This window comes from Myotis yumanensis, unplaced genomic scaffold (assembly GCF_028538775.1).
Source record: "Myotis yumanensis isolate MYYU_CA2020_CCGP unplaced genomic scaffold, mMyoYum1.0.hap1 SCAF_17, whole genome shotgun sequence".
Taxonomy (NCBI): domain Eukaryota; kingdom Metazoa; phylum Chordata; class Mammalia; order Chiroptera; family Vespertilionidae; genus Myotis; species Myotis yumanensis.
In genome coordinates this window covers 6,072,964-6,100,647 of record NW_027223768.1, presented here as the reverse complement: position 1 = coordinate 6,100,647, position 27,684 = coordinate 6,072,964, and the positions used below count along the sequence as shown (strand labels likewise).

General features: G+C 54.0%; 2 protein-coding genes across 8 annotated transcripts; one reads left to right on the top strand and one right to left on the bottom strand.

The window, feature by feature from the left end:
- Positions 1 to 2,970: 2,970 nt before the first annotated feature.
- Positions 2,971 to 22,464, bottom strand: PROK1 (prokineticin 1). Of its 7 annotated transcripts, none has more exons than XM_070395969.1 (6): positions 22,398 to 22,464; positions 20,319 to 20,469; positions 6,348 to 6,437; positions 6,102 to 6,178; positions 3,899 to 4,024; positions 2,971 to 3,158 (listed from the first exon to the last, which is right to left on the bottom strand). In XM_070395969.1, the coding sequence occupies exons 4-6, from the start codon at positions 6,168 to 6,170 to the stop codon at positions 3,039 to 3,041; spliced, it is 315 nt and encodes a 104-aa protein (XP_070252070.1). In that variant the 5' UTR covers positions 6,171 to 6,178; positions 6,348 to 6,437; positions 20,319 to 20,469; positions 22,398 to 22,464; the 3' UTR covers positions 2,971 to 3,038. The 7 variants fall into 7 exon arrangements, with proteins under 7 accessions (XP_070252070.1, XP_070252068.1, XP_070252069.1 ...); XM_070395967.1 differs by lacking the exon at positions 22,398 to 22,464 and adding an exon at positions 22,144 to 22,391; XM_070395968.1 differs by lacking the exon at positions 22,398 to 22,464 and adding an exon at positions 22,154 to 22,391.
- An 82-nt stretch (positions 22,465 to 22,546) lies between these two features.
- LAMTOR5 (late endosomal/lysosomal adaptor, MAPK and MTOR activator 5) lies at positions 22,547 to 26,154 on the top strand. The gene is made up of 4 exons (XM_070396693.1): positions 22,547 to 22,665; positions 23,432 to 23,493; positions 25,239 to 25,356; positions 25,853 to 26,154. Exons 1-4 carry the CDS (start codon positions 22,631 to 22,633, stop codon positions 25,911 to 25,913), a joined length of 276 nt encoding a protein of 91 aa, XP_070252794.1. The 5' UTR covers positions 22,547 to 22,630; the 3' UTR covers positions 25,914 to 26,154.
- Positions 26,155 to 27,684: the final 1,530 nt, after the last annotated feature.

Genomic DNA, 27,684 nt, shown 5'->3' with positions numbered 1-27,684 from the left:
TTATTCATTCGTTTACCAGTCGATGGCGCAAAGCTGAGTAAAAGGGTGGTGTTTTGCTTTCCTTTCTAATCCCCATCAAAGGGGCGCCCCTGAAGCAACCCTGGACATGGGTGCTTTCCAGGAGCAAGTGCCGGCTGGGTGCCTGAGGGGGGAATGGGCTGGGCCAGCCGTGGGCAAACTACGGCCCGCGGGCCAGATCCGGCCCGTTTGAAATGAATAAAACTAAAAAAAAAAAAAAAAGACCATACCCTTTTATGTAATGATGTTTACTTTGAATTTATATTAGTTCACACAAACACTCCATCCATGCTTTTGTTCCGGCCCTCCGGTCCAGTTTAAGAACCCATTGTGGCCCTGGAGTCAAAAAGTTTGCCCACCCCTGGGCCGCTGGGGGGAGGCCGACTGGGCAGGGCCGCCTTTGAGCTGATCCTGGAGGCACCAGGCAGCAGCGGAGCAGAACAGGCCCCGCAGAGGGAAGCGCAGGCAGACACGTGGCAGCTTCCACGCCCTGCGCATCCTGAGGCCCTGCAGCCTGTGGGCGGGGCCAGGCAGCCAGTGGGCGGGGCCGGGCAGCCTGTGGGCGGGGCCAGGCCACAGTTGGCTTTTCGCTCCCTGCCAGGGCCAGGCGGGGTGTCTCCTTGGCGCTGAGAAGCCACGGAGGGTTTTTTAACGGGAATAAACCGGGGAAGGTGCTGCCTAGGAGGAGGACGGCAGATGGACGGGGTGGATTTTAAGGGGAGGACTCGGGCGGAGAGAATAGGTTGGAAGCAGTTGCCATAGATGGTGCTGGGCAGGCGCTCAGACACAGCGCAGGAGGCAGCCCATCCATGTTTCTCTCTCATCAATGTTTCTATCTCTCTGTCGCTCTCCCTTCCTCTCTTTAAAATCAATAAAGAGCCCTCGCTGGTTTGGCTCAGTGGATAGAGCGTCAGACTGTGGACTGAAGGGTCCTGGGTTCAATTCTGGTCAAGGCTGATCCCCAGTTGGGGGCGTGCAGGAGGCAGCCAGTCAATGATTCTCTCTCCTCATTGATGTTTCTCTCTACCCCCTCTCCCTTCCTCTCTGAAATCAATAAAAATATATTTTAAAAATCAATAAAGACATTTTAAAAAGGAAAAAGAAACAGAGTTTGGTGACCAGTTGACATGGAGCACAGGGAGAAGGGCAGAGAGAGAAACCCAGGCTGCCCTTGAACTTCAGACTTGGATACTCAGGTTGGGGGCTGGGGGGCACTAACAGAGGACCAGCACACAGATAGAGGGGGAGGGACTCAGTCGGCCTCTCTGACCCCCCGCCCCCCACTCTCCTAATCCTGGGGAAGGGGAGAGAGTCTCCCTGGAAGAGGACAGGGCTTCTAGCAATATCTAGGGTGGGGCTGGACCCAGGGGGGCAGTCAGCATCCCTCCTGTGCGCCTTAGGGTGTCAGCCCTCTTCCTACAGGTGGGAGCATTGCCCCTCTAAACCTCTCAGTGAGTCTAACTCTTGGGGGTACCTGGGGACTGGTCCCCATCGTCTGTGAGAAGGTTGCGTCTTTCTGAAGCTTCCATTTTTTCCCAATTCAGCTTTTCTTGCCATCCCCACATTAGCCACCAGATGGCACCAGACTCCAGTGACTGAGAAGAAAAGATGGGGTGAATGTGGGGGGGCTGCCCCTGAAAGGTCTGCATCTGGAGATCTGGAGGGGTGTCCACATCACCCAATCCTAATCTACTTCTTCTAAGATACATTCTTATTATGGATACACTAGAGGCCAGGTACACGAAGTTCACGCGTGGGTAGGGTCCCTAGGCCTGGCCAGCAATCAGAGCCGATCGGGGCCTTCAGGCTGCCAGCTGGGGCCTTCTTTCATTCCGCACCACCCCCTGGTGGTCAGCGCACATCATAGCAAGGGGTTGAACTCCTGGTTGGTGAAACTTCCAAGGATTCAACTAATTTGCATATTAGCCTTTTATTATATAGGATTTTACTTACTAGTATAAGTAGAATCTTTTTACATCTACATGTATGAAGAATATTTTCCTGAATATAAGAAATTCACACAAATAAGCTTGTCTTAGCCTCCCAGCCGCCCTCTTTGTTCTTCAGGATAAACCAGGGGAACCAGGGCAGAGACCAATGATACATTCCTCAAAGGTCTGATATGAAAAGCGGGAATTGGTCCAGTTAGATTACACGGGTGGTTCGGCCCAGTGGCGGGTCTGCATTCTGGCAGCTCCCAGGCAGGAATGGAGCGGGGCAGCCACGGGCAGGGTGTCAAAGCGCCCATGCCCTGGGCACCCCTGCCTCCTCTGCAGCTCTAAGGCAGCCGCGACCGCCGAGCTGCCTCTCGTTCCTCATTCAAAGACCTGAATCCACTTTCTCCACGAAACCGCCCTGGCTCCGGGAGGCGCAGGGCATCCGTCCCACCTGGACACAGCCCGGTCCCACTCCCAAGGCCCACACAGGCATCGCAGGCACCACGGCCACCTGCTCTTGTCCACGCTTTTATTCTGCAACCGGCGCACCAGGGTGCCCAGCCGCCGGTACCACCGCCCTGACCCCAGGGAGCCCGGGCCGGGTCCAGATGTGGGTGCTGAGTGCGCTGCTGTTTTAGACAAGAGTCAGGCCCGGACCCGTGACTCCCAGGGTCTGTGCTCAGACATCCAGACCAGGCAGAAGGCCCAAGCAGGGAGGAGAGAGCAGGGCCCCGGAGGCCACGTCACTGAGGAGCAGAGGGTGAGGCCAGGATGAGGAAAGGACACCCTTCCTGAGACTGACAGCCCCTGTGACTGATGGAGAACCGGCCAGGCTGCCTCCGGGACCACAGCCCAGCGGGACACCCTCAGGCCGCCCGGTGGCCCGTGGCCCAGCTGTGTGTCGGCCTGCGCCCACGTGTGTGCTGACGGAGGAGGCAGGCAGGCAGGCGGTGTAGGGCGTGGCGACAGGCGGGGGGGGGGGGGGGGGGGCGGGGCGGTGAGGAGGGGGGCCACGTGGCAGGAAGAAAATAAAAGTTCATAAGAGACCAAGAGCCGGGTGGTGTCCAGAGACCAGCCGAGCTCCTAGAAGTGAAAGTCCTTCAAGTCCGTGGAGCAGCGGTGCCTGCGGGGGGTGCGCCGGGAGCACAGCAGGGCGGGCTGGCAAGGACAGGCGTGGTGCTGGCGTCTCCCGAAGAAGGGGACCTGGGGGGACAGGAGAGGAAGGATGACACTGTCACCCAGGGACACGGGCCTCCTGGCAGGGCCTCTGCTGGGCCCGGCCCCGGCCTGCGTCCCAGCACCCCCGCCCCAGCACAGTCACAGCCAGGAGAGGAGGAAGCGGGGCACAGAGTGGCTGAGCAACGGGCCACCATCACACAGCTAATCTGTGGAGGAGCCAGGATGAACCCAGGGAATCTGGTTCCCGAGACCATGGATCAGCCACAGCACAAGGCTGTCCACCCCCAACCCTGAAACCCCACAAGCCGCCAGCACTGGTCCCCTCGCTGGCCCACCCAGCTGCTCACACACACACACACACACACACACACACACACCTTGACATAATGTCACTTATAATTCATCCACCACGTGCCACAGTGGTGGGCCCTGGGGACACAGCTGGACAGGACTGACACTGCTCTGCCCTGTGGTCACCCCAGAGCAGAGCTGAGCCCCGAGGTCCTCAGGGGGTTAGAGAGGAGCGATGATGGTCACACTGCCTGGCTTGAATCCCAGGCCTGCCCCTCACCAGCTTTGTGACAATTGGCGAGTTATTTAGCCTCTCTGTGCCTCAACTTTATTATCTGTAAAATGGGTTCATAGCAGCCTAACACATACGGTGGAAAGAGGCTTAAACTCGTACAAAGCACTTAGTAGGGAGAGTGGCTCCAGTCCTGGCTCTGCCTCGCGGGCCCTGGGCCCCTAGCAAGTGGGCGCAGTACCTTGTGGCTGCCAGGGTGGCACGCGTCTCCTTCCCGCCCCAGCGGGGTGCACATCCGCAGGCCTCGGAGCCACAGGCTGACGGAGCAGCAGGTGCCCGGCCCACACTGGGCGTCCCGCTCACAGGCCTGCAGGGGGAGGGGGGGCGCAAAGGGGCCATTAGGGCTCATTAGTGCCACCCAAAGAAACCAGAAGCAAAAAGCACACCCCCAAACCCTTGGGGGGATGCTGAGAGCGGTGCCCCCGCCCCACAGGGTCACTGTCCCACTCTGGGGGAAGGACCAGGAGACCTGAGCTGGGGGCAGCGGCAGGTGGAGAGCGGAGGGAGGTGGAGGCCGGGAGGCCTGACTTGCCCTCATCTCCCTGTTCTACCCACGCGTGCATGTCCGTCCGTCACGTGTTTCCTCCCTCGAGGTCCCTCCCTCCCTGTGCTCTTCGAAGGGTCAACTTGGAGGACAGCTCCCCCCCCCCCCCCCGTCTCAGACCTGCCTCCTGCCACCAGATGTCAGCGCTCACAGGGAGGCCTGGGCCTGGGGTCACCCTGCGGCCGCCACCCCTCTGGGCAGGGTGACCGCGCTGCTCCCTGTGACTCGCCCTCCCCGATGGACGCAGCACAGGAGGAGGGCAGCCTCCAGGGCTCACACCCACTGGGTGCGGCTCTGCCCGGTCCGTCACATCTGTGCTCTGGGCCCAAAGCAGCGGCCGCCTTTCCTGTTTGTCCTGTGAAACTGGGGCTCTGGCCTCTAAAAGGAGAAGCCAGGCGCTCCCTCTCTGTGAGCATGAAACCAACGATGCCAGGAGTCGCCTGGCATTTCTCTACCTTCTCATCGTCCAGGGGGAAGTTGGAGGAGGTGGAAATAAAAGTGAATGTCCACCCCCTTTTTCCCTGCTGGCTTCTCTCTGGAAAGCTCCGGGGTCAACTAGGACTTCCTGCGGCAGTGAGTGTGGCCCCACCACCTACAGCCGGTGCCCACGCGAGGGTGACGCCGCGCTTCCGAGAGCCCGTGCCCACCCCCCACCCACCACGACCCATTTCTCCGGTTCCCCAGGCTGGCTTTCAGGCGACTCAGCCGATGGAGGGGTCCCCCTGCTCCCATCAGACTGGGCACAGGGTGAAAACAGGAACGCTCAGGGAGGGAGGGTTTCAGGACAGCCTCCGCTGGGAGGGGAGAACGCAGAGGGGAACGGTAGCTGGCGGATGCTATGACGGTGACTGCCTTTAATGACGCCAACAGCTGTGTTCACTAAACTTGACCCGTGGACCAGACCGAACATGAAAACCCAAATGGACACGACAGGTGAATTAGAAGGTGCCAATCTTTTCTATAAAGGTATTGCCCCAAATAGGAGCCCTCATTTCACCAAGTTCCGAACGTAACATGTTTCCTGCTCCCCGAGGAAAGGCATTGGGAACCGCCCGGGAGCTGCTGTGGGACGGCTGGCCCCTTCCCTTGGGTCTGCTCCCCTCCCACGCTCCCGCCCCGCCCCGCGTGGTCCCTGGCTCACTCCCACCCAGACCCTGACCCCTCCCGAACCCCAGGGCCACGCCAGCCGACTTACCCCGGTGATCACCGCACAGTCGGACGCCGTCACCAGGAGCAGCACGACCCAGAGCCGCGTGGCAGCCCTCATGGCCGCTTGGAGTGAAGCAAAACGCGGGCCACTCCGCTGCCTCTGGCTTCCTGCTGCTCAGCCTCGAGCCAGGCGCTGGAGCCCCCGCCCCCTCCTCCCGGGTTTATACGGTCAGACTCAGGCTGCCTGCCTCGGCCTGTGTCTCTCTTCCCTTCCCCACCACCGTGTTACTCAGAGGATCTCAGACGCGAAGATGAGACCTGAATCCCTAATGACAGCAAATCACCATCAAAACCAATAAAAACGACAGTGGCTCTAAGTCTCCCAAATCGCTCGGATACGGGCAGTCACGGGCATCGCACCGGGGCCTCTCTGGGTGTCACAGTAGCACTGGCAGCGTGAGGCTGTGCGAGTATCCGTCCATTTACTCATTTATTCACTATTTATTATGACTGCTCTATCGGGGGCCCCATTCTTGGCCCTGGAAATAGAGCGTGAACAAAACTGGGTCCCTGTGTCCATGTAACTTTGGTGATTGATAAGCAAATGGATTCGTAATAAAATGGCTGGATGAGCTGAGTGCTATGAAAAATGAAGTCAGGGGAAACGACAGAGCATGACAGTGGGTGATACCTTAGACGGGGTGAGGGTCTGTCTGGGGAGCCACTTTCGAAGGCCTGGTGACAAGTGATAACCACGCATTTGCGTCCCTGGAGGGAGGAGAAAGCCAGTGAGATGTGCTGGGCAAAGGGCCTGGCCCCTGCTTCTCTGCTTAGCTTATGCCAATGTCACCGTTTCCCAGGACTGTCTGCATGTGTGTGCTAGTGCGTGCATGTGTGTGTACGTGTGTGCGTGGTGCACAAGGGCCACGACTCTGACCTGCCCAGCTCTGCTCACAGGCCTGTGCCGGCTCCTGCTCCTCTCCTTCATCTTGCGCCTCATTCCTCTCCTTCCCCACGCAGTCAGCTTCTAGAAAGATAGACCGAAATCCTCTTCACTCCTGCCGCACCCACTGCAGCTCCCTCTGTCCCCACCACAGCAGTGAAACCGCTTTCTCTGCATCGCCCTTGACCTGCTAAATGCCAACCACCAAGCGTCACTTTCCATCCTCGCCCTGTTGCACCCGGCCGTTGCTGACAGACACGGCTCTTCCTCTCCATTCTTCCCCTTGACTCCCCGCCATCACTGCTCCAGCTCCTCCCCCTCCTCGGTCTCCTCCAGGGCCCCCCCCTCTCCATCCCTTAAACAAGGCCGTTCCCCAGGGTTACACATTCAAGCGTCTCCTCTCCCACCACACGCACCCAAATGCACTCCAGGCCACCTACATGCTGGTGACCCCAGATCTGTCCCCGAGCAGGCACCCCAGGCTCCCGCAGGCCACAGGCTGATCCCCGCTGACTCCTGCATGCACATGCCCCTTTCTCTGCCCGTTTCTCACCCTCCCCCTTAAACCCACTCATGCTGCCCAGGGTTCCCAGTTGCAAAATAGCCGAATCCAGTCTGGCCGGCTCAGGCAGGGAAGGGACGAATAAAGACTATGACGCAGCTCATTGAATTGTGTGGAGTCTTGAGAAACGGGATGGAGCTAAGGGTCCAACCACAGTGCCCGGAGCCTCACCACGAAATTGCCCAACGAGGAGAGGGCTCCCCCGGCCGGACCTGAGGCTGCGGTCCAGGCCCCACGTGGAGCCCCGTTCTCCGTGTTGCTTCATCGCCGCGGAAGGCACACGCGGGCTGTCTGGTCGCAGACTCGGCGTGTCACACCCGCACCCGTCTGTCTGCGTGTCACACCCGCACCGCCTGCACGGGCACCGGGTGGAACCGACTCCAGCTGATCAGGGAAGAGGCTCAAGTTTCTCAGGCGGCCACGGCGCATGCGTTGGTGGCACTCAGTAGGCGAACCTGGGAGCTTCCTGGATTCCTGAATCGCCTGCTTTCATGCGTCATTGAATCCTGTCACTTGGCCACCCTCCTCCCCCGGAACTCAGATTCGCCCCCTTCCGCCCTCACCACCACTGCCCCTTAGCATCTTCCTGGCTGGAAGATTGACAGGACAATTGCCTATGCCACCTGCCCCCCACCAGCCCCCAGGGCCCACCGTGGGGACCCCTCAACCTGGGAGAAGGGAGCCAGTGCATGAATGCTGCAACCAGGAGGCCCGAGAGACCCGCTCCTTATTGGCATTCCCGCCCCCTCTCCCCCTCCCCCCTCCTGTTTGCTGGAATTGCCTCCCAAGGAAACCACCAGTGACCAAGACTTTGCCTCGGGCTCTGCTTCCTGAGACACCCAAGCCAAGATGTCACTCAACGTCTTGGGACTTCATCTCCCTCCTCTTCAAAATAAGAGGCTTCTGGCGCCGTGCCCCTGGGACTGCCCTGCAGGAAGGGGACCTCTGGGGCCAGTGAGGCCCAACCGAGGGCGCTGCACCTGTCTCACCAGCAGAGGGCGCCGCACCTGTCCCACGGACAAGCCCGCCTCGGCTGTCACAGGCTGGCGTCCACGGGAGGTCACCTTTTCAGGACTTGTGCTTTGGTTGGTTCCGGGCTCACCTGCTCAGGTAGGGAGGCGGCGTGACTAGGCCTCCCCTCCAGGGATGCACACGGAGCCTCCACCTGTCTGGTCATGGGATCGCGTCCTAAAGAAGCACAGGGTGAGTGCGTGCCCTTGGCTGCATGTTTCCAATACATTTCTGGACCTTCCTGTCTGGGATGGATTCCTCTTCCCATAAGAGGATTCCCAGGCACCAGAAATCCCTCTGGTTCATTAACTTGCTGGTTCCCCTGTGAATGTCAAAGCCGCCCCCTCCATGGGACGTCCCCTCCATGGGAGCCCAGCGATGTCTCTGAAGTGGCCGAGGCCATAACGGGGCGGGACAGGGAGCTCCCAGACCAGAGGGCTCCGCCTCCTGGAGTCTAATGAGTCCCGGCTGAGCCCCTCCTGGACACAGCAGGGCAAAGAGGAGGGCGGGCCTGAGGGGCACAGAGCAGCCGTGGAGACTGCAGCAGTGCCAGAGGCCTGCTCTGCTGCTCCTTGCTGTGTGGCCTTGGCCAAGTTACTCAACCCCTCTGACCCTCCGAGGGCGGCTGGCGAGAAGACGGAGGGGTCACCAGCGGAAAGGAAGATACTGTGATGTGGCTCCATCGTTACTGTGACCTGGCTTCTCCCAGGGCAGCTGGCGAACTGGCAAACGGGACCAAGGCCCAGCCTGCCAGGCCGCGGAGCCAAGCCCAGGTCGCTGGGGGCAGGTCCCTGGGTGAGCTCACCCACTGACGGCCAGCCCAGCCCGCGCATCTCGGGAAACACAGCCCGTCCACCCGGAAAAGCTGTGCAAGCAGGAGGCCTGGCCCACCCTCCCGCGCCCTCAGGGCCCAGCTGTGACAAACCCCAAGATTTACCCGGGATCGTGGTCTGTGAGCAGCCAGAGGAAGCAGACGGTGTTGGCCGGTCCCTGAGCCACTGAGCTCCACCATCCCTCGCGCAGGGACCCTCGGAAACACGTGGAAAGGAAACTTCAGGGTGGTCGACACCGCCGGGGTGTTGACAGAGCGAAGGAGCTGCGGGAGCCACTCCGCAGTCAGGCCCAGAGCCGGGCGTACCCACAGGAAGGGGCGTATTCCCAGGCGATGACTGAGTGGGAATACTGACAGCTGAGGACAACTCTGCAGCCGGCTTCCCGCTGAATCCGCCGCTGCCTCCCACTGGGCCCCAGAGCCCTGGCCCCGAGCAGCGAGCAGCGGCCGCATCGCTCTCTTCTTCTCATTAAAAGGCAATCCTTCCATTTCTGAGGCTGCAGAGTACGCGGTGGTGGCTTTAATGGTATTCTTTAATCTGTGCACTTTCATGCATTTGAAATATTTCATTAAAATAAATTAAAGCAATTAAATTAAAAACAAATAATTCTCTTGGTGGCAGATTGGCTAACTCAGTGAGCTAACGCACCGGGTGTTGGTTGGTCTCCAGCATCGGGACACTTACTACTTCCTTCTCCCCTCCCCTGCCCCCCACGCAGGATTTAACGACTAAACGGGTCTTTTCTTGGGGAACGAGGTCAGCAGGTTTGGAGGGGCAGCTGGATGCTGTAAGGCAGGAGGCCCCTGGGAAGCAGGGGGCCAGGGGACTCATGGCCGAGGGCTCGGGCCAGCTGTGCAGCACAGTGTCAGGGCTCTGCCCTCGCCTGCCCTCGGGAGGAGGGGCGCCCCAGGCCCCCTCCCAGCTGTCCTGCTGAGGTGGGAAGACCAGGCCGGGTTAGGAACTGGCAGGAGTGGGGCTGCCTGTGACAATGGGAGAGAGACACATCTAGTCTTAAACCAAAAACTGGAGAGGCCAGAAAGAGACCCCGTAGCTCTCATAGCCCACCTTCCTCCACCCACCCCACCGTCGCAGCACATGTTCAATGAGTCCCTCCCGGTGATGATGAACTAACCCGGGAAGGCGAGGGCTTCCCTTCCCCAGACCACCGCGGACCGATCGGCAGGGCTGCCCAGAGACCTGTGTTGCGTCTGAAAAGCCATCTCGGGGCTCCGTGGAAAAGGCGCCACCACTGCCCAGTGTCTGCCACAGCCCAGGTGAGACGGGGTGGCCTCAGGCCGTGCGTGTTCTAACCAGGGGACTCTGCTCGGAAACCATCCGGAAACGTCAAGGAGACAACCACCACCACAGGCTCGGGTCCGGGGAGTTCCACCTCCCGGGGGGCCCTGGGCTGTTTCTGCCTCCACCACAGAGGTGGACTCTACAATGACTCCAGCCTCGGGCCAGGCGGCCGGGTCACCCAGAGTCCTCCCCGCGAGAGCTATGGCTGTCGGCGATGGGAACAGGGTTACAACCCGCCATGCTTCTCTGTCCCTGCTGTTCACGGAATTAACCTTTTAAAGGTTTTTAAAACCCTGGAGACCCTGCCACCTGGGGTGCCGTTCCTTTCTAGGGAGGTCCCCCCGCCGGCATCCTGGGCAGAGGCTGTGACACATACACAGGCCGAGCACCTGAGGCCTGGAGGTCGCAAGGTCACTGGTTCCCAGGAAACATCACTTTGGGAATCGTTCCCCAAAGGCCCCTCTGCCTTGGGAGCACCCTCCTGGGAAGGGCTCCCTATCCTGGATGAGCAGCCTCTCTCCCTCCTTCCCGTCCCCCTCTCTCGGGAATGAGCTTTGACGGAGCTGACAGGTCTGCCCTGAATAGACTCTGGCACATCCACAGACAAAGGGGGTGTGTGCCACGTACAAAGCAAGTCCCGTGGGTACAAACCAGCTCCATGGGCTGGAAAGGACGTCAGGGTCCCCAGGAAGGAGGCACGTGACGGACACAAAAGAAACCGAGTTGGGCAGAACAGAACGCGCTTGGACGGGAGGGGGGGGGGCGGGGGGGCGGGGGGGGCGGGGTTAAGGCGCCTGGGACCGAAGCTCGAGTACTGATGTGGGCGATGCTAACACTGACTGCCACGTGGGAAAGCTGGGAACAAGAGAGAGTGGACAATGTGATCCCATTTCTCCATTCCGCACGTGTGCGCGCATCACTCAGAGAGAAAAGATTGAAAAGCGAACTAAAACGCTCCGCTTCGTCCTGGCGAGGAGGAATTGCTAATGGCCGTGGGCTTGGTGGTGTCTGTTTTGGTGGTTCATTTGTCTTCATACGTTTGTGCATTTTCAAAGCTTTCTCTCTGGGCATGCATTCTTTTTGTCATAGGAAACAAAATAAATGTTACTTTTAAATAATTATGAAGAGGGTGGAAAAGGAAAAATGAGAAAAGAACTTGAGTCTGGGATCATTTAGGCCTATGCCCAGCTGGACCCTCCTTCTCTCCTTTGGCTGGTGCCCTTGGACAAGTTACTTCCCTTCCCCGGGCATCCGTCTCCTCCCCCTCAATCGCCAGGACATGCGTAGACAGAAGCCAGGCCTTTACTTGCATGGTGGCTGGAGCATTTTCGGGACAAGGCTGCTTAGCAGCCAGCAGCAGATGGTTGTGGTGCGAGGAAGAGGTTTTCGGTTTCTTCTGCTGAAACTGAGGCTGTAGCGGGGACATGAGATGGCACAGCTGGGAGGTGCCCACACTTGCCACCAAAGTGCCCAGAAGCGCCTCCCACCCAGGCGCAGGGAGTGGGGACACCCGTCACCTCTGGGACTCCAGTCGGCGAGATGCGGCCCCACCGGTGGCCGGGACTGAAGTGGGAGGGGGCGGGGAAGTGGGTTCGCCTGCAAGGTGGTGACCCACAGTCCAGGGACACAGAGGGACGCAGGGATGGGCCTGAGCATGGGTGGCTCTAAAGGCTTCGGGGGACACTGCACCCCATGGGAAAATAGGGGCAACATGCAGCGCCTGCAAAAGGGTAACTCTGGCTCCAGAGCTCTGAGCTAATCCCAGCCAGAGCCCCCGGAGGGAGCATCTGCCACCTTCCTGCTGGGTCTCCCGGAGCCTCTGTCCTCAGGAACACGAGAGGAGGAGCAGAGCGGTCAAGAAGTTAATTGAAAGCAGCAACAAGAGCCTCGTGAATGCGTAACAAGACATTAAATGCTCCTTTCTCCAGGGCAGACTTGGCGTCTGTGAGCTTTCCCTCGGGGCCGGCCGACTGCCCCCTCCCACCCGTCCCGGTCCCGGGAGGAGATGCTCCCGCCCCCAGCGGACAACAGCTGTTCCCTCTCTAGTAAAGCTACAAACAGTCCGTCCTCAGCCCGGAGCCGGGCCACAGAGGTCACATGGCACCGAGAGCGGCTCTTCCAAGAACAGCCAACGGGACACCGCTTCTGTCTGTGATGGGCCTGGAAGAGGCTCTTGCATTTCTTCGAAATGTGTCTGCATCACTGAGTCTGAGTAACTCCTCCCTTGTGTGGCTGCTTAGACCAAACAGGAAGCCAAGCATTTGGAGCCGGAGGGAAACCCGATTAGACAGCACCCCCAGTGCCCAGCACAGAGCCCAGGACCCGGGGGCAAGGTCCCCATCTGACAGGTGAGAACGTCGGGAATCCCAGGACTGGTCGTGGTCACAGGCGCCATGGGAAGCCTGGCCACTGCTCCTCACTGGCCCTACCGCCTCGCCCTTCCTGTCCATTCCATTCAACAAACCAGACAAAGAGAGAGGCCGCAAAGACCAGCGAGAAGGCCCCTGCCCAGAAGGGAACAATTGGAAAAACAAGGACCTAAATGACTGTGATGTTAAGAAAGAATACCAACCAGCCCAATCCTGGAAATGAGGCCAGCGAGGGCGTTGACGTCAGCCAGCCATTGTTCCCAAGCCCACCCAAGGACCACTCGCACCCAGGGGAGTGTTCTCGGTGCCTTGGCTGCTTACCATTCATTCAGGGCTCAGACTCCGCGAAGTTACCGAGTGACATGGAGATCAAGTCCAGCGAAGACATAACAATTTAAATCCAACAGACAAGACAACACCAAAGACTGATTAGCTAATTGCCCTGTAGGACGTGAACCAGCTTTGCTTTATTTTTTAATTGTGGGAAAATACACATCACATTTTACTACCTTAACCATTTCTAAGTGTCCAGTTCAGGGGTGTTAAGCACATTCACGTTGTTACGCAACCGTCACCACATCCATCTTCAGAACTCTTTTCCTCTCCGCCAGACAATCCTCACTACCACGACCCCCGTTCCCTCCAGTCCCCAGCCCTGGCCACCGCCATTCCACTTCCCGTCTCTGAGAGCCCGACTACTCTAGGTGCCGCGTGTAAACGGAATCACACACCATGTGTCTTTGTGGCTGGTTCATTTCACAGAACATAATGTCCTTACAGTTCACCCGTGATGTAGTATGTGTCCGAATTTCTCTCCTTTCTGAGGCTGAATAATATTCTGATGTGTGCACGCACCACATTTGGCTTATCCATTCATCTGTTGATGGACACTTGAGTTGCTTCCACCTTCTGGCTATTGTGAACAATGGCGCCACACATACAGGTGCACAAATCTCTCTTCAGACACTGATTTCCGTTCTTTTGGAGACATACCCACAGGTGGAATTGCTGGGTTATATAATTCTGTTTCATTTTTTTAAAATATATTTTATTGATTTTTTACAGAAAGGAAGGGAGAGGGATAGAGAGTTAGAAACATCGATGAGAGAGAGAAACATCAATCAGCTGCCTTCTGCACACCCCCTACTGGGGATGTGCCCGCAACCAAGGTACATGCCCTTGACCAGAATAGAACCTGGGACCTTTCAGTCCGCAGGCAGACGCTCTATCCACAGAGCCAAACCAGTTACGGCCTGTTTCATTTTTTGAGGAGTCACCATACTGTCTTCCACAGTGGCCTAACTGTTTCACATCCCCAAAATAGTGCACAAGGGTTCCAATTTCTCCATGTCCTCTCTAACACTCATTATTTTTTACCGTATTGATCATAACGGGGGTGAGGTGGCAGCTCATTGTGGTTTTCATTTGCATTTCTCTAAGACTAGTGAGGTTGAGCATCTTTTCATATCCTTATTGGCCATTTATATATCTTCTTTGGAGAAATGTATATTCAAGTTCTTTGCCCATTTTTTAAAATCAGGTTGTTCGACATTTTTGTGGTTGACTTGTAGGAGCTCTTTATATATTCTGAACTCGAACCCTTTACTGGATCCAGGATTTGCAGAGGTTTTCTTCCATTCCGTGGGCTGTCTTTTCACTCTGCTGATAGTGTCCTGTGATAAAAGTTTTTAATTTTGATGTAGCCCAATGTGTCTATTGTGTTTTTGGTGTCATCTGTTAGAAATCATTGCCAAAGCCTATGTACAAAGATATTTCTTTGTTTTCTTCTAAGGGTTTTATAGTTGTAGCTCTTACCTTTAGGTCTTCGATCCACTTTGAGTTAATTTTTTATATGGTCTAAGGCAGAGCCCAACTTCATTCTGTTGCAGGTGGGTGTTCATTTTCCCAGCACCTTCTGTTGAAAACAGTCTTTTCCTCATTCAGTGATCTTGTCACTCTTGTCGAAAATCATTTGCCCATACACAGGAGGGTTTGGTGTTGTCTTTTAACCTAGAAATTTTACTCAAACATTTCCCTTTAAGTGTTTATCAATATCCAGTTCCTCAAAATGCTCTTGAACCAGCGTTGCCATCTTACCGGTTCTCTCATCCACGAGTGACTAAACCTCCGGCGCCTGTCCATTCCACCTTTTGCGAAAGCCATGTTTTGAAACATTCGAACATCAAGCTTTCACAGTAACGTTCAAAGGCTGTGGGTGTTGGGTGAAGGCCACGTCCAGATGCGGGATTCAAAACCTTTTCACGTTTGCGATCCGCCGTATGGCCAACGGGTGGGCTTCTGGGAGGGAGAAAAGGTTGGGGGCCCACATTTCGAACCCCAGGAATGGCAGTACGAATGCTTGCTTGCTTGATTTGCTTCTTTCTTGGGTGTCTTAGTGAACGCCATGGGCTACACGGGGGTGATCCTTTTACATGACAAAGCCTAGGAACACCTCCTGCCTCTCATCTGCTGTTTCTCTTCTCAGCCCTTCACACGGGCCCCCCTGCAGCTCTAGGGAAGGCCAGCACCTCCCATGCCCCCACCGGCCCACACCCCCTCCCCTCCCGCACGAGAGGCTAAAAAAACCCGGGCCTCTCCTTCAACACGTGCGTCGTCTGATTCTGCCTTAGCTAGGGAATCGCATTTCCTGGCTGACTCCATCCCACCACGTGGGGCCCATGAACTACCTCCCTGACAGGCTCTAAGGGTTACCAGCATCCATCACAGGACAAACTGCGAACAAGCCTGAGACGGAGCAGCTGTCTCTGGCGGATCCAACGTGGGATTCATCAGGAACGTCTTTCTGGCCACACCACAGAGGGCAACCTCTGGGGCTCTTGACTCCAGAGGGTGCTTCTGTCCTGGTTGGAGCAAAGAATCAGCATGTAACGCGGAGAGGTGTTCCGAGGATCTCAGGTGCACACATTCCTCCCGGGTTTTTGAAATCACGTTGTGGTGGCCTCCAGGCTTCCCGAACCTGAACTTCCTGGCCCATGGACATGACCTCTCTCGGGCTCTCGGTGGCCACAGTGGCCTGCATCACGGCTGGACAGCCCAGATGCCCCGTTCTGACTGGCTGAGACTTGCTGCCCTCGCCTCTCCTCGGCGGCCATCCCAGCACAGGAGTAACCAAGGGAGCCTGTGGATGCTGAGCCCGTGGGTGCTGAGCCCCACCGCGCCTGCTGCCCATCCTCCAGCCCTCCTCCCACCTCAGCTGCCCGGACCCCTGACTGAGGCCTCCTGGCGGTCCAGCCCCTCGGCCTGGCTCAGCCTCTACAACGTAGAGGGCACATCTCCTTGGGGCCAGCGGGGCTCCCTAAGAGCGACCATGGAAGGAGTGAGCAGAGTGGAGACCAGGCTCAGGGTTTTCAGAGCAGAGCCACCTGGGCTGCTTTTCAGGCTCAATAATGTGCACATACTGGCTGCAGTCGAGGGCAGGCAGGCTCAGGGTCAGCCAGGCTGCATCTGACTTCACCTTCAGGGCTGAGCAGCCTTGGGCAAGTCACTCAACACCTCCGAGCCCCAATTGGCACATCTGCAAAATGGTGCTAATAAGAACACCTCAGAAAGCTGCTGGATCCTATATAATAAAAACGCTAACATGCAAACTGACCAAACGGCGGAACGACCGGTCGCTATGACATGCACTGACCACCAGGGGGCAGACGCTCAATGCAGGAGCTGCCCCTGGTGGTCAGTGCGCTCCCACAGGGGGAGCGCCGCTCAGCCAGAAGCCGGGCTCACGGCTGGCAAGCACAGCAGCAGTGGCGGGAGCCTCTCCTGCCTCTGTGGCAGCGCTAAGGACCCCTTGAGGTCCCGGACTGCGAGAGGGCACAGGCTGGGCTGAGGGACCACCACCCCCAAAGTTCACGAATGCCGTGCACCGGGCCTCTAGTATAAACATAAAATACTTAGTACAGCCCCTGGCAATCATCAGTCCTCAGCAAACGTTTCTTGCTTGTGGGTAGAGGTGGATTTTGTCCTGTTTGTGTGGATGTGTGTCTATAAGAAAACAAAGTATTAGGGAAAGGACGGGTAGCAAAGAAGCCAGAGAACTTGCTCCTTTCCCTAGACGTTCTCTTTGCTGATTGATGTTTCTATCAACTCACAGCGGAGGTTAGTCCCAATCTCATATTCGCTTGTCCGGAGAGTGATAAACTGTTATCTCCTTAAAGTCATCTGTGCTGCCTTCAGATCGCCCTTCACTGTGACAGATGGGACTGCATTCCTCGTCCTACCCCTTTGGCAACTGAGAAGATCAATGAGACATTAGTCTCCATTCCTGTGCCTCAGACTTTCTCCGGGTGGAGGGCGGCGGGGCAGGGATGCTGATGGTTCAGAATTAATGTGGCAGTTGATTTACTAGTGGTGTCTACAGGCAGGAGGACCAGTCCTCCCACTGCTGGGAGGGGAGAGGAGAAGGCAGCCCTTGGCCACTTCATGGGACCGACTCACAGGCCTGTGCTGCCCACCTGGGTGAGAGGCCAGGAGCAGAGGGGCTGGCTCCTCTGGGATCTGCGTCCTGGAGACTGGCTCGCCTTGGTCTTCAAAGTCCCAAGGTCATGGACGCTTTCAAGTTCTGTGACCTTGACAAGAGAGTTGACCTCTCCAGACCTCAGTGACTGCATCCACAAAATGGGATTCCTCAAAGGATGACTGTGAGATTAAAATGAGATGATTTGGCCCAGCCGGTGTGGCTCAGTGGTTGAGCAATGACCTATGAACCAGGAGGTCACCGTTTGATTCCCAGTCAGGCACATACCTGGGTTGCAGGCTCAATCCCCAGTAGGGGGCAGGAGGCAGCCGATCAATAATTCTCTCTCATCATTGATGTTTCTCTTTCTCTCCCTCTCTCCCTTCCTCTCTGAAATCAATTAAAAAAAATTTTTTTAAAGCGATGATTTGTGTGAATGGATACAATTGGTAAAATTTTCATCTTTAAACACAAGAGCAAGTGCAATGTTCTTGAGTGAGAAACTGGCCAAGTTTGCAGATATTAACACTCAGGCCTACGGAGGTGACGCCATAGCAGTCAATCAGGAGGCTGTCCCCTGCCCCTGCTGCTGTTGACACATGTCGGAATGCGGCGTAGAGGAGGGTGGAGGGTCAGTTTCCTCGGAGGGTCCCCCAGGAGCCTCTTCTAATAGAACAGCCAGGAAGTGAGCGCTTCTGAGAGCCAGAGGCCTCCTGGGCGCCATGGGGGGTCCAGACAACACACTCAGATTCTGAAAGGTCTTGACCCTGAGGGTTTGGTGTTTCTCTTTTTATTCTCCTGCCCCACCCTCTAGTCTTTTTCCAGAAGCAGCTCCCTCCCTAAAAGGCGTGGGGAGGGACCCCACCAACCCTGCCCCTCCCCGACCCCACAACCTCCCCTTAAAATCTGGTGCCTGAAAAGGCAGCGCTGGCCGGGCTGTGGGAGCGCCAAACGAACAGGTTGTTCCCGGCCAGGCCCTTCTCTAATCCAAAACAAACCGTGGGTTTTTCCATGACCTCTAGCTTCGTTACCTTTAAAACGCACGTGCTGGGACTGAGCGAGTTCTGCCCGTTTACTGTGGCTCCTCGCACAGGATCCTGAGAATTAGGAGTGAGAAGAAAGAAATGGCCCTGCGGATCCGGCGAGGCCATGGCATGAAGCTAGCGGACAAGCCTTCTCTGAGCAGCTCTCAAATGCCATGTCTACCCTCCCCTCGGGCAGCAGGGAGGGCAGAAAGCACTCCCCTCCCTCTGCCAGGGAGTGGCCGGCGCGCAGGGGCCCTGGGGCTGGGGAAGGGGCTGGGGTGCCGACCTCAGAGCGTCTCCTGGTACGCAAAGCGCAAAGCGAGCGAGAAGCCCTGCGTAGGAGCCACTGGAAATGCTCCACCGAAGGCCTCTGCCACTCCCAGGGCACTTTCCAAACAAACACAGAAGCAGAACACCACGTCCTCCTGGGCTTGCCTGGCGACCAAAGCCTGGCACGTGCCCCAGGCCACTGCTCGCATTTACCCGTGAAGCGTGACTGCCATTCCAAGGCTCCGGGGAAATTCCACGCTGCGGGCTAAGGCACAGCCAGGCAGGGGGCAGGGGGCAGGGGGCAGGGGGCAGGGGGCAGGGGGCAGGACAAGGTTCCTTCTGCAGCAGTGATGTGGGCATTGCAAGCTGTGTGGGCGGGTCCAGCGGGTGGTGGTGGTGGCAGGGTGTTTTCCTCCTGGGGGCTGGGGGCTTTGTCACTGGAAACTTAGACTGAACTCTCCAGGTCCCCCCGCCCCCCAACAACCTGGGTAGCCACGAGCTCCCCAATGTCTTTTTAAACCCCCTTTCCTACTCCACACGGCAGAGCTAGCTTCCGCTGTGTGCACCAAGAACCCTCAAGGACAGTCTCGTTCAAGTTTGCCCGAGTGGTCGTTCCTTGGGGTCCTGGGAGCAGCAACAACAGCCGCCACCTGTCCAGAGCCCGGGGACGGTGCCATGGGCTCTGTGTACAGTCTCATGGGATTCTCACACCTGGTTCACAGTAGGGAAAACGGAGCCATTAAGGGATGAGGGGACTTGTGGCTCAGTGGTTGAACATCGACCTATGAGCCCAGGAGGGGGCGTGCAGGAGGCGGCCGATCAATGATTCTCTCTCATCACTGATGTTTCTCTCTCTCTCCCTTCCTCTCTGAAATCAATAAAAACATATTTTTAAAAATAATAAAATAAAATAAAAAGAGGGCAACTCAGAGTTGTGAGTAGACGAGCTCTTGGAGCTCAACATGATTCCAAGAGAGAGGGAAGCAGCAGTGGGAAAGGCAGCACTGGCCCAGGCTGTGGGGCGGCAGTGATGGCATCCGTGGCCGGATGGGCAAAATGTGGCGGGTCCTGAGGACCAGGGACACCCTACTATACTCACAGCTGGTGAAAAAACAGAGATATCTGGCCGTCCAAGGGCTTCCTGGGACAAGGGCAGAGATTACTGACAATGGAAGGTATTGTTACCCCACAAGCGTATTCTCTGAGCCCCCCAGGGCTGAGGGGATGGGCAGCGGCAGGTGGCAAAGGACGCAGCAAGCACATCAGTGCGCAGGTCTGCCTCTCCCACACATGCTAATACAGGAAATTCTTCTGCCTCCGTTTCAAGCACTTATTTGATTTGCATAATTCCGAGGCCAATAAATCTCAGCATTACGGCTGATTTGACGTGTGGTGCAGACAGCCTAATTACGAATGAGGCATTTTATCAGCTCCTCCAAATTTTCTTTTCTCTGGCCTACAATTTTTTATGCTGGGTTGATCATTCTTTTATTCATAAGGGCTTCGTTCCGATTTGTCAAGGCTGCATTAACAGGGCAGCGAATGGAGACTTAGACATGGAAGTCTGGTCGCATTTATCCTCAGTAGCAAAACGAATGAAGCAGCAGGAAGAAAGCCTCCTGCGCCGGGACCTCGCTAGCCAACCCCGAGTCGCCTCAGATATGTTTTGCTTGTATCTCCCAGAACCGGGCTCGGCTGTAATCGCTCGGAGGCAGTGCCAACCTCACTGCCATCGACCGAGAGCCCACCTCACTGCTTAGAGAGGCTCGGGTCAGAATGGCCAGGGGTGTATTCTCCCACCCACTCCCTCTCCACACACTCAGTGAGCACCTTTCAGGCCAGGCTCCGGGGTATAAAACAGACTCAAGTCCCAGTCACATGGATCATGCCACCACGGTTGGCCAACGCAAGAAACATATCTTAGCCAAGTATCAAGGCTGGGAGCATGCTGGAAAGATTATCTGCTCTCTTCTCTTGCCTCGGGGAGGGTGACCCTCCCAACTGGTTTTTCTATTACATAAGGGCTGCCAAATGCTGGGGGCATCACAGACAGTGACTTTGACTGGCAGGATTTATTACTATTTGTGTATATTGGCTTCTCAGGGCTGGCATAGCAACATACCATAACCTGAGTGGCTTCAACAACAGAAATGTAGTGCCTCACAGTTCTGGGGGCGAGAAGTCCAAAATCAAAGTGTTGGCGGGGTTAGTTCCTTCTGTGGCTGTCAGGGCCTCTCTCTGTGGTTTGGAGATGACCGGCTTCTTCCTCTGTCCTTTGGAGGAGAAGGGAAAGAAGATAGAGGTGGTTAAAGTTTGGTATTTAAAGGCTCTTTACCTTACACAGAGTCCACTCCCAAAAGACCCATCAAGATTCTTCAGTAAATATGGGCTGGATTCCTACGTGTCCCCTAGTGTTCACATGAAGAAAGGGAGAAGATGCTCTTCCTGGCTTTGAAAAGTAAACATAAAAAATTATAATGCAATACCCTGGCCAGTGTGGCTCAGGGTTTGGGTGCCATCCTGTGCACTGAAAGCTTGCAGGTTCCATTCCCAGGCAGGGCACATACCCAAGTTTTGGGCTCGATTCCTGGGCCGGGGGGGGGGGGGGCGGGGGGGGGGAGTGTACAGGAGGCAGCCAATCGATGGTTCACTCTCACATCGATGTTTCTCTCTCTCCCTCTCCCTTCCTCTCTCCCTAAAAATCAATAAAAATATATATTTTTTAAATTACAATGCAATGAGGTAAGTACTCCAACATGGGAGTCATGGGACATTCCCTGTCATCCCAGAAACGGCTGTCAGCACTCAAAACTGAGACTCAAGAATCATCAAAGAGCCCTAGCTGGTTTGGTTCAGTGGATAGAGCGTCAGCCTGCAGACTGAAGGGTCTCCGGTTTGATTTTGGTCAAGGGCACAAGCTCAGGTTGCAGGCTTGATCCTCAGTAGGGGCTGTGCAGGAGGCATCCAATCAATGATTCTCTCTCATCATGGATGTTTCTCTCTCCCTCTCCCTTCCTCCCTGGAATTATATATATATAATGTATGTATGATTTATTTATTTAAAAAATAAAATAAAATCATAAAAATGACTCATATTTTTATTGGACCTCGCTGCCCTGGAGGTTAAAAAGCCAGTTGGGAGGCACCAGCTCAGCAAAGCGTTACCTGGGACCACAAGGGGGCAGTACTGCAGCGCTGAGCTGCCTCCCGCAGGAGGTTAACGGGAAGCAGTCTGGCTCCTAACATTTATTCTAATGTTTTTAATGGTAGTTTTAAATTGCTTTTTCTAAAGTTTAAATGGTCCATATTATGTTATCCCTGAGTTAAATAATAAAAACAAGAAGCTTAAATAGTAATTTCTCTAGGAGTTCCAAACTCCTGAATCACAATATTCAAGACTGGAATTTAAGGAAGCTGCAAGTTTCACTATCATAGCTAGGGAAGAACTGCAGGCACAAACTATAAGCGACCCAACTGCACATTAAGGGGCTGGTGAAATGAATTAAGGTACAGCTATAATATGGAATATTTTGTAAGGATTACAAAGGATGTAAGCAAATTATTATTAACACGGAAATACATTTATGCAAAATTCTGTGAAAAAGCCCAGCTACAGAAGTGTATGCCCAGTATGCATGTCAATTGTAAAATTGAAAAGAAAAGAAAAACATTAAAAGCATGCACTGGCAGAGGGTGGGCTGAAAGGACACTGCCCAAGACATTAACAATCATCTCTGCACAGACTACGGGTGGCCTTCCTTCCTTATTTTTGCAACTGCTTTATAATTCACTTTTAAAGTTATTTTAAAGTTGTCCTACCCATTCGTCTTTTCTAATGCCACCGTCTTTCCCAACCAGTCCTGAGCCCTAGCTCAAGAAAGAACCAGTGTCTTCGTTAAAATCCCGGCACTTCCCAGTACCTAGCTGGGGTTTGCACCTTGTCCCACCTTGTCCCACCTCGTCCTCTAGCCCCGTGTGCGTGTCGTCTCCCCTCCAGGCCTGTGGAGCTCGGCACGGGGTCCCGTGTCTCCTCGGGGTCCCGACCCACTGCCAGGAGCCCACCTGCCTGACCACCGCGTTACGGTAAAACGAACACAGGTCTGGCCGACGTTTCGCCGTCGGCTGAACCAAAACCGCAAGGTTCCACCCCTGACACAAGGTGACCGGCCAGGAATCAACGCCCTGAGGCCAGGCTACGGACCTCTCTCCCGCGGGACAGCCGCGCCGCCGGCTGCCGAAGCACCTGTCACCGCTGGGGCGTCAGCAACTGGGCGGGGTGGACGCTTCCGGTACGGAACGCGGAGGCGCCGCCGCGAAGTTTGTCCCATCGGAGACGCCGTGCAGGCCGCTCGTGTCACGTGATCGAGGAGCCCCCTGAAGGCGGAAGCGGCGCGCCGTGGGGCTTCGGTCAGGGTGGACGGCCAGGCCAGCGGGATGGAGGCGACTTTGGAGCAGCATTTGGAGGACACGTGAGTGGCGCGGGCACTTGATCGGGACAAGGTGCGCGAGCTGCGAGGGCCGGCCGGACGGCTTGGGGACGCCGCGCGACCCCGGGCGCGGGTCAGGCGGTGCGCTGGCCCCGGGCCGCAGGCGGCCAGTGACCCGGAATCAAAATCCCGCCCGCGGGGCCCCGCACTCTCCCGAACGAACGTTGCTCCGCGGCCCGGGCCCTGAACCGCCCGTCCTGCTGGCATTGTCTGGACAGGGGCCGCCCTCGCGAGTTTCAGGAACTGGGTTAATTTGGGGGAAGGACGTGCCACCGTGTAGACTAATCCGGCAGTGTAAACACACGCATACACACACCCTCCTCCTTCCGTGTGTAACCAGTTACTTGGTGATTAAAATGAAACACATCCCTTCAGTTTTTCAACGAGGAATATCTACGTAGAGTCCGAGGGAAGTGGACGGGGCAGCACCTCCGTCGCACGGATGCCCCTTCGCTCCCCAGCTGCCCCCCAGGAGGCACCCGCGTTACACAGAAGCACCGTTTTTAACGAGGGACACAGTCCTAGGTCCTGGAATGTCTGTGGCCCGCCTAAGCGCCTGGACACGCTCTTTTCTGTCACCAGAGACTCATCTATTTAGTTTTTTTTTCCTCTCGTGGTGGGGAGGGGGGTGATAAAAGTTGAGAAACATTCATTTAAAGCACGTGACACAGTGCCTGCCTGGTAGTAGAATCCCTGTGTGTGTTGTAATGTTTTAAGTTCCTTTTCTCACATGTGTCCCTGGAAATAGAATGAAGAATCCATCCATTGTTGGAGTCCTGTGCACAGACTCACAAGGACTTAACCTGGGCTGTAAGTACCTCCCGCAACCCTTTGGTGGTTGCACAGCATTTGAGGTTGACTGGGAGTCAGTGTGCAGTTAGCCTGCCACTTTCCAGCCACGTCTGTAAACAGTTATCTCCCGATAACGAGGTTAGAAGATTGCACTTTTCACTTGGTACTTGTGAAGGTAGAAACATTCCTGCACTACAGTCATTTCTGCTGAAATAGTATTTGACCCATTTTAAAAAGTGGGTTGAGGAAAGCCTTCAGGTAACATTGAATGTGCGCCGTCTGCTTGGACTGCGAGGCTTCGTATACTGATCTTCTCGTTCTCACATTATTCCTGCAAGATGCTATTTTTTAGTCTGCACTTAACAGTGAGGCGGCAGTAAAAATAAGGCATCAGAGTTGGACACACCTGGGTTCAACCGCCTGCTCTTCTGTTTGCTTGGACCAAAAAGAACCTTTCTGAGCCTGTTTCTTTACTCCGTTGTTTAATAATTATTATCAAATTGCATTCATTGAGCTTTTACTGTGTGCCAGGCACCGTTCTAAGTATTCTACATATACTAAGTCATTTAATCCTCAAAACATGAGGTAGATAAATTAAGTGGCTGCCCTGGCCCGTGTGGCTCAGTTGGTGGGAGCATTGCCCTCTGCACTGAAAGTTGGGGGTTTGATCCCCAGTTGGAGCGCTCATGGGAGGCAACCAATCAGTGTTTCTCTCTCACATCGATGTTTCTCTTCCTCTCCCTCCAAAATCAATAAAAGCATATCCTTGGGTGAGGATTAAAGAATTAAGTGGTCTAGCTGGGATTTGAGTCTGGCTCCAAAGTCTCAATCACAATACTATAAGATTATATGTGTAAAACACAGCACATAACCCAGACATAATGCTCAATAAATAACAATTATAGATGAAGAAATAAGTAACTCAGGGGGTGAGGACACTTGCCAGCTCACTAATGGAAATTCAAGGAAATATAAAACTAAATTAGTTCCTTAAACAAGCCTTCAAGGCCCAAAAGACTGCACTGTCTGTGCAGTTAATGTTCTGTATAATAATAGTCAACCCAACAAATCTGCTACAGTAGCATGTCTGTTACCAGATTTAGCAGATAGGCTTGCATTGCCCTTATGTATGCAAATATATTGTAAATTAGTAATTACTTTTTGTGCCTGCCACTCAAGGTTGTTATTATCTACAGGCCAAAACAAAAGCCAGTTCTGTTGGTATTGGAAAACAGCCAGCTTATTCTAACGGGGTGAATTGCTCACAGAATGTCCACATGTGCTGTCAAGGTGGACTTACAGCTGAGCTCCCGAGAAAACGTTCATACCCTTTGAGGTGGAGCTCGGTAAAGGAAATCAATTTCCTATGAGGAATAAGTTTCAACAGGTCTCTTGTCTGTACTGCTGTTTGTTGATCTTACCTCCGAACTTCTTGTTGATTTCAGCAAGGTTCCTGTGAAATGGATTTATGACTTTCAGAGCCACTTGAAATTACAGCTTCCTTATATGTTTAAGATGGTGTTTAAAGATGGTGATGGGAATGACTTTGAAAATTGAGTGTCTGTTATGGCTTTATTGATTGAGGAACTGGTGTGTGGCTTTCTCACTGAGGCAACCAGCTGAGTACAGCAGAGCAAAATCATTTCATGTCAGTAACCTAAGAGCCCATGAACTGAACTCTCATGAATAATTCATGAGGTACTACTACAGCTCTAAGCTCATTTTTAAGAGTTGGGCAACATTCTATCATCTGTGTCTTCCAGGCCGTGGGACCCTGTCAGATGAGCACGCCGGAGTGATATCTGTTCTAGCCCAGCAAGCGGCTAAGCTAACCTCAGACCCCACTGATACTCCTGTGGTGTGTCTAGAGTCAGATAACGGGTGAGTCGAAGGCAGCAGGTCCCTTCCTTTCCTTTTTATTTAGGAAGATTTTTAGAATGACTGGAGCCTGCCCTGTGTTCCTTGGTGGTTCTTCATTCAAAGGGCAAAGTAAAAATAGGAAGACCAATTAAAGAACAGAAACTGCTTCTGTAATAATGGAAGTACTAACGATCTTCCAAGTGAGTGTCCTCAGAATAATAGACACGAACAGAAGACAAACTACGCGATATCATCACAGCTCGTAAAGAGAAAATGTGTGACAGTACACCTGCAGATAAAGCCAGGAAAATAGTACAGTGGTTGTCTCTCAGTGCTAGGGAGATCAGTGTCATTTCATTTTTATAGTTAATACTTTTCTGTATTCCCCAAATGTTTTGCTGTGTTCATATATTGCTTGTATAGACATAGAAAAAGTGATTTCATTGTGTCCTAAACCATTAACATCACACCTCCCACGTGGAATGTTTTACTGAAGGTCTTCCGCTTTGCCTTCCAGGAACATTATGATCCAGAAACACGACGGCATCACAGTGGCCGTGCACAAGATGGCCTCCTGATGGCCCCAGGTTCTCCCACAGCGCGTCTGCTCCTTGCTTTACACTGTTAGTTTCAGTGGTTAGGCCTGTCATCCTGTGAGCTTTGGGCACTTTTGTATTAATTTAGGCTAAGTTGCTTTTGGACACACTATGGACTGACTTACCAAAATGTTAGTAAGAAAGGATCTTGTTTTGCAGCAGCAGGTCTGGGTGACTTTGTATATAGAATTCTGTTGTGTTCAATAAATCTGGTTGGAGGAAAGCTTGGATCTTTTCTGAATTCTTTAAACTCTTATCAGTCTGAACATGCCTGACCTTGCCCTAACTCTTATCAATGTTCATTTTTTCAATTACCAAACTGAAAATTGTTTCAGAGGCCTTTGTTCCAAATTATTCTCTTCTCTTTCAGAAGCTTCCTCAAATACATATATCCTCACAGAAGTGTCCATGGGTATTAAATCAAGCATATCCCTACCCCATAATAAAAATAATATGGCTCATATCATTAAGCACTTACTATATGCCAGGAACTCATTTAATTCCCATTCACTGGAAAGTAGGGATATTCATGTCTAGTCTTCACCACATACTCAGTGGAGTGAGGGTAATAGTGACTTAGGAGATATCAAGCTGCAATTCTTGTTGAATAGCTTTCGGGCCAAGAGTCAGAAGGTTGGAGGTTAATGAACTTATTTATGTTTAGATTATAGAAGTTTTATTAAGTCAACTGGGTATAGACACCAAAATGCTAATATCCCAATGGTGGCTAAGGAGTCTTTGTTCTTGATATTAGGCCCCAACTGATTAATAAGAACCATTTTTAGTGAACTAAGTATCAATAGTGGGTCTAATAATGTGCAGTCATATAAATATTCCTCACAACAAACTTGTAAAATAACATTTTACGGAAACATATCCAGAGAGGATAACTGGCTGAGAGTCTGCAGGCTTAAAAGATGGCAAAGTTGAGATTCTAACCAAGTGAGCATTTCCCACTGCACCCCAAAGCTCCCTCGATGAAAGCTGTGCCAGTTCATCTCTGAGGCCTCTGCAGCCCTCCCAGCCCGACGCCGCTGCCACACTGCGAATCTGCCCCAGCCTCTGCCTCCATCAGAGCTCTCCGTCAACGTGAAGCCTGGCCTCGGCTCAGAATCACTTGTCGCCCTGCTAAACACGACACACTCCACCAAAACCAGTCCTACAGGTGTTTACTAGACAATGCTTTCCGAGTATTTCCTAACGACAACACTGAATAGTACTCACCTCTCTGGGGGTTTTACCTTCTGCTAGAGGGTCATTCGGTCCTTAGCACCAGCATCACGAAACTATCACCCTATTCGCTACTCATAAAGCATTTCCCAAACCACTTGGCTGGGATTCTGCTAGCATGTTCATCTCTAAGTATTAGTTTGGTTTTAAGAGCCTGAGAAGCCACTTACTTTTTAAAAAGGAACATGCATAAATATGTGCAGACTTTCCAACTAAATCAAGAAAAACGCAGGTTAGCCTAACATGCATTCTGGTTTGAAACCTGGGATGTGGGTGCTGGGGAGATGAAAGGCAATTTCCTGTTGACTGGTGTGTGTGTGTTTTGAGGTGGAGGGTGGAACAGAAAGGAAATGGGATAAGAAAGCTGAATCATCCCCGTAATTTTCTAGGAGACTCAGCCTTAACCATTTCCAAAATGCAAGAAGAAAAGTTTCATTAAAATCCAAGTATACACCTTCTCTGGGAGGTGTTTGGTGGTAAGGCAATCAAGTATGAAAAACGGCAATTAAAATGGTGTCTGGAA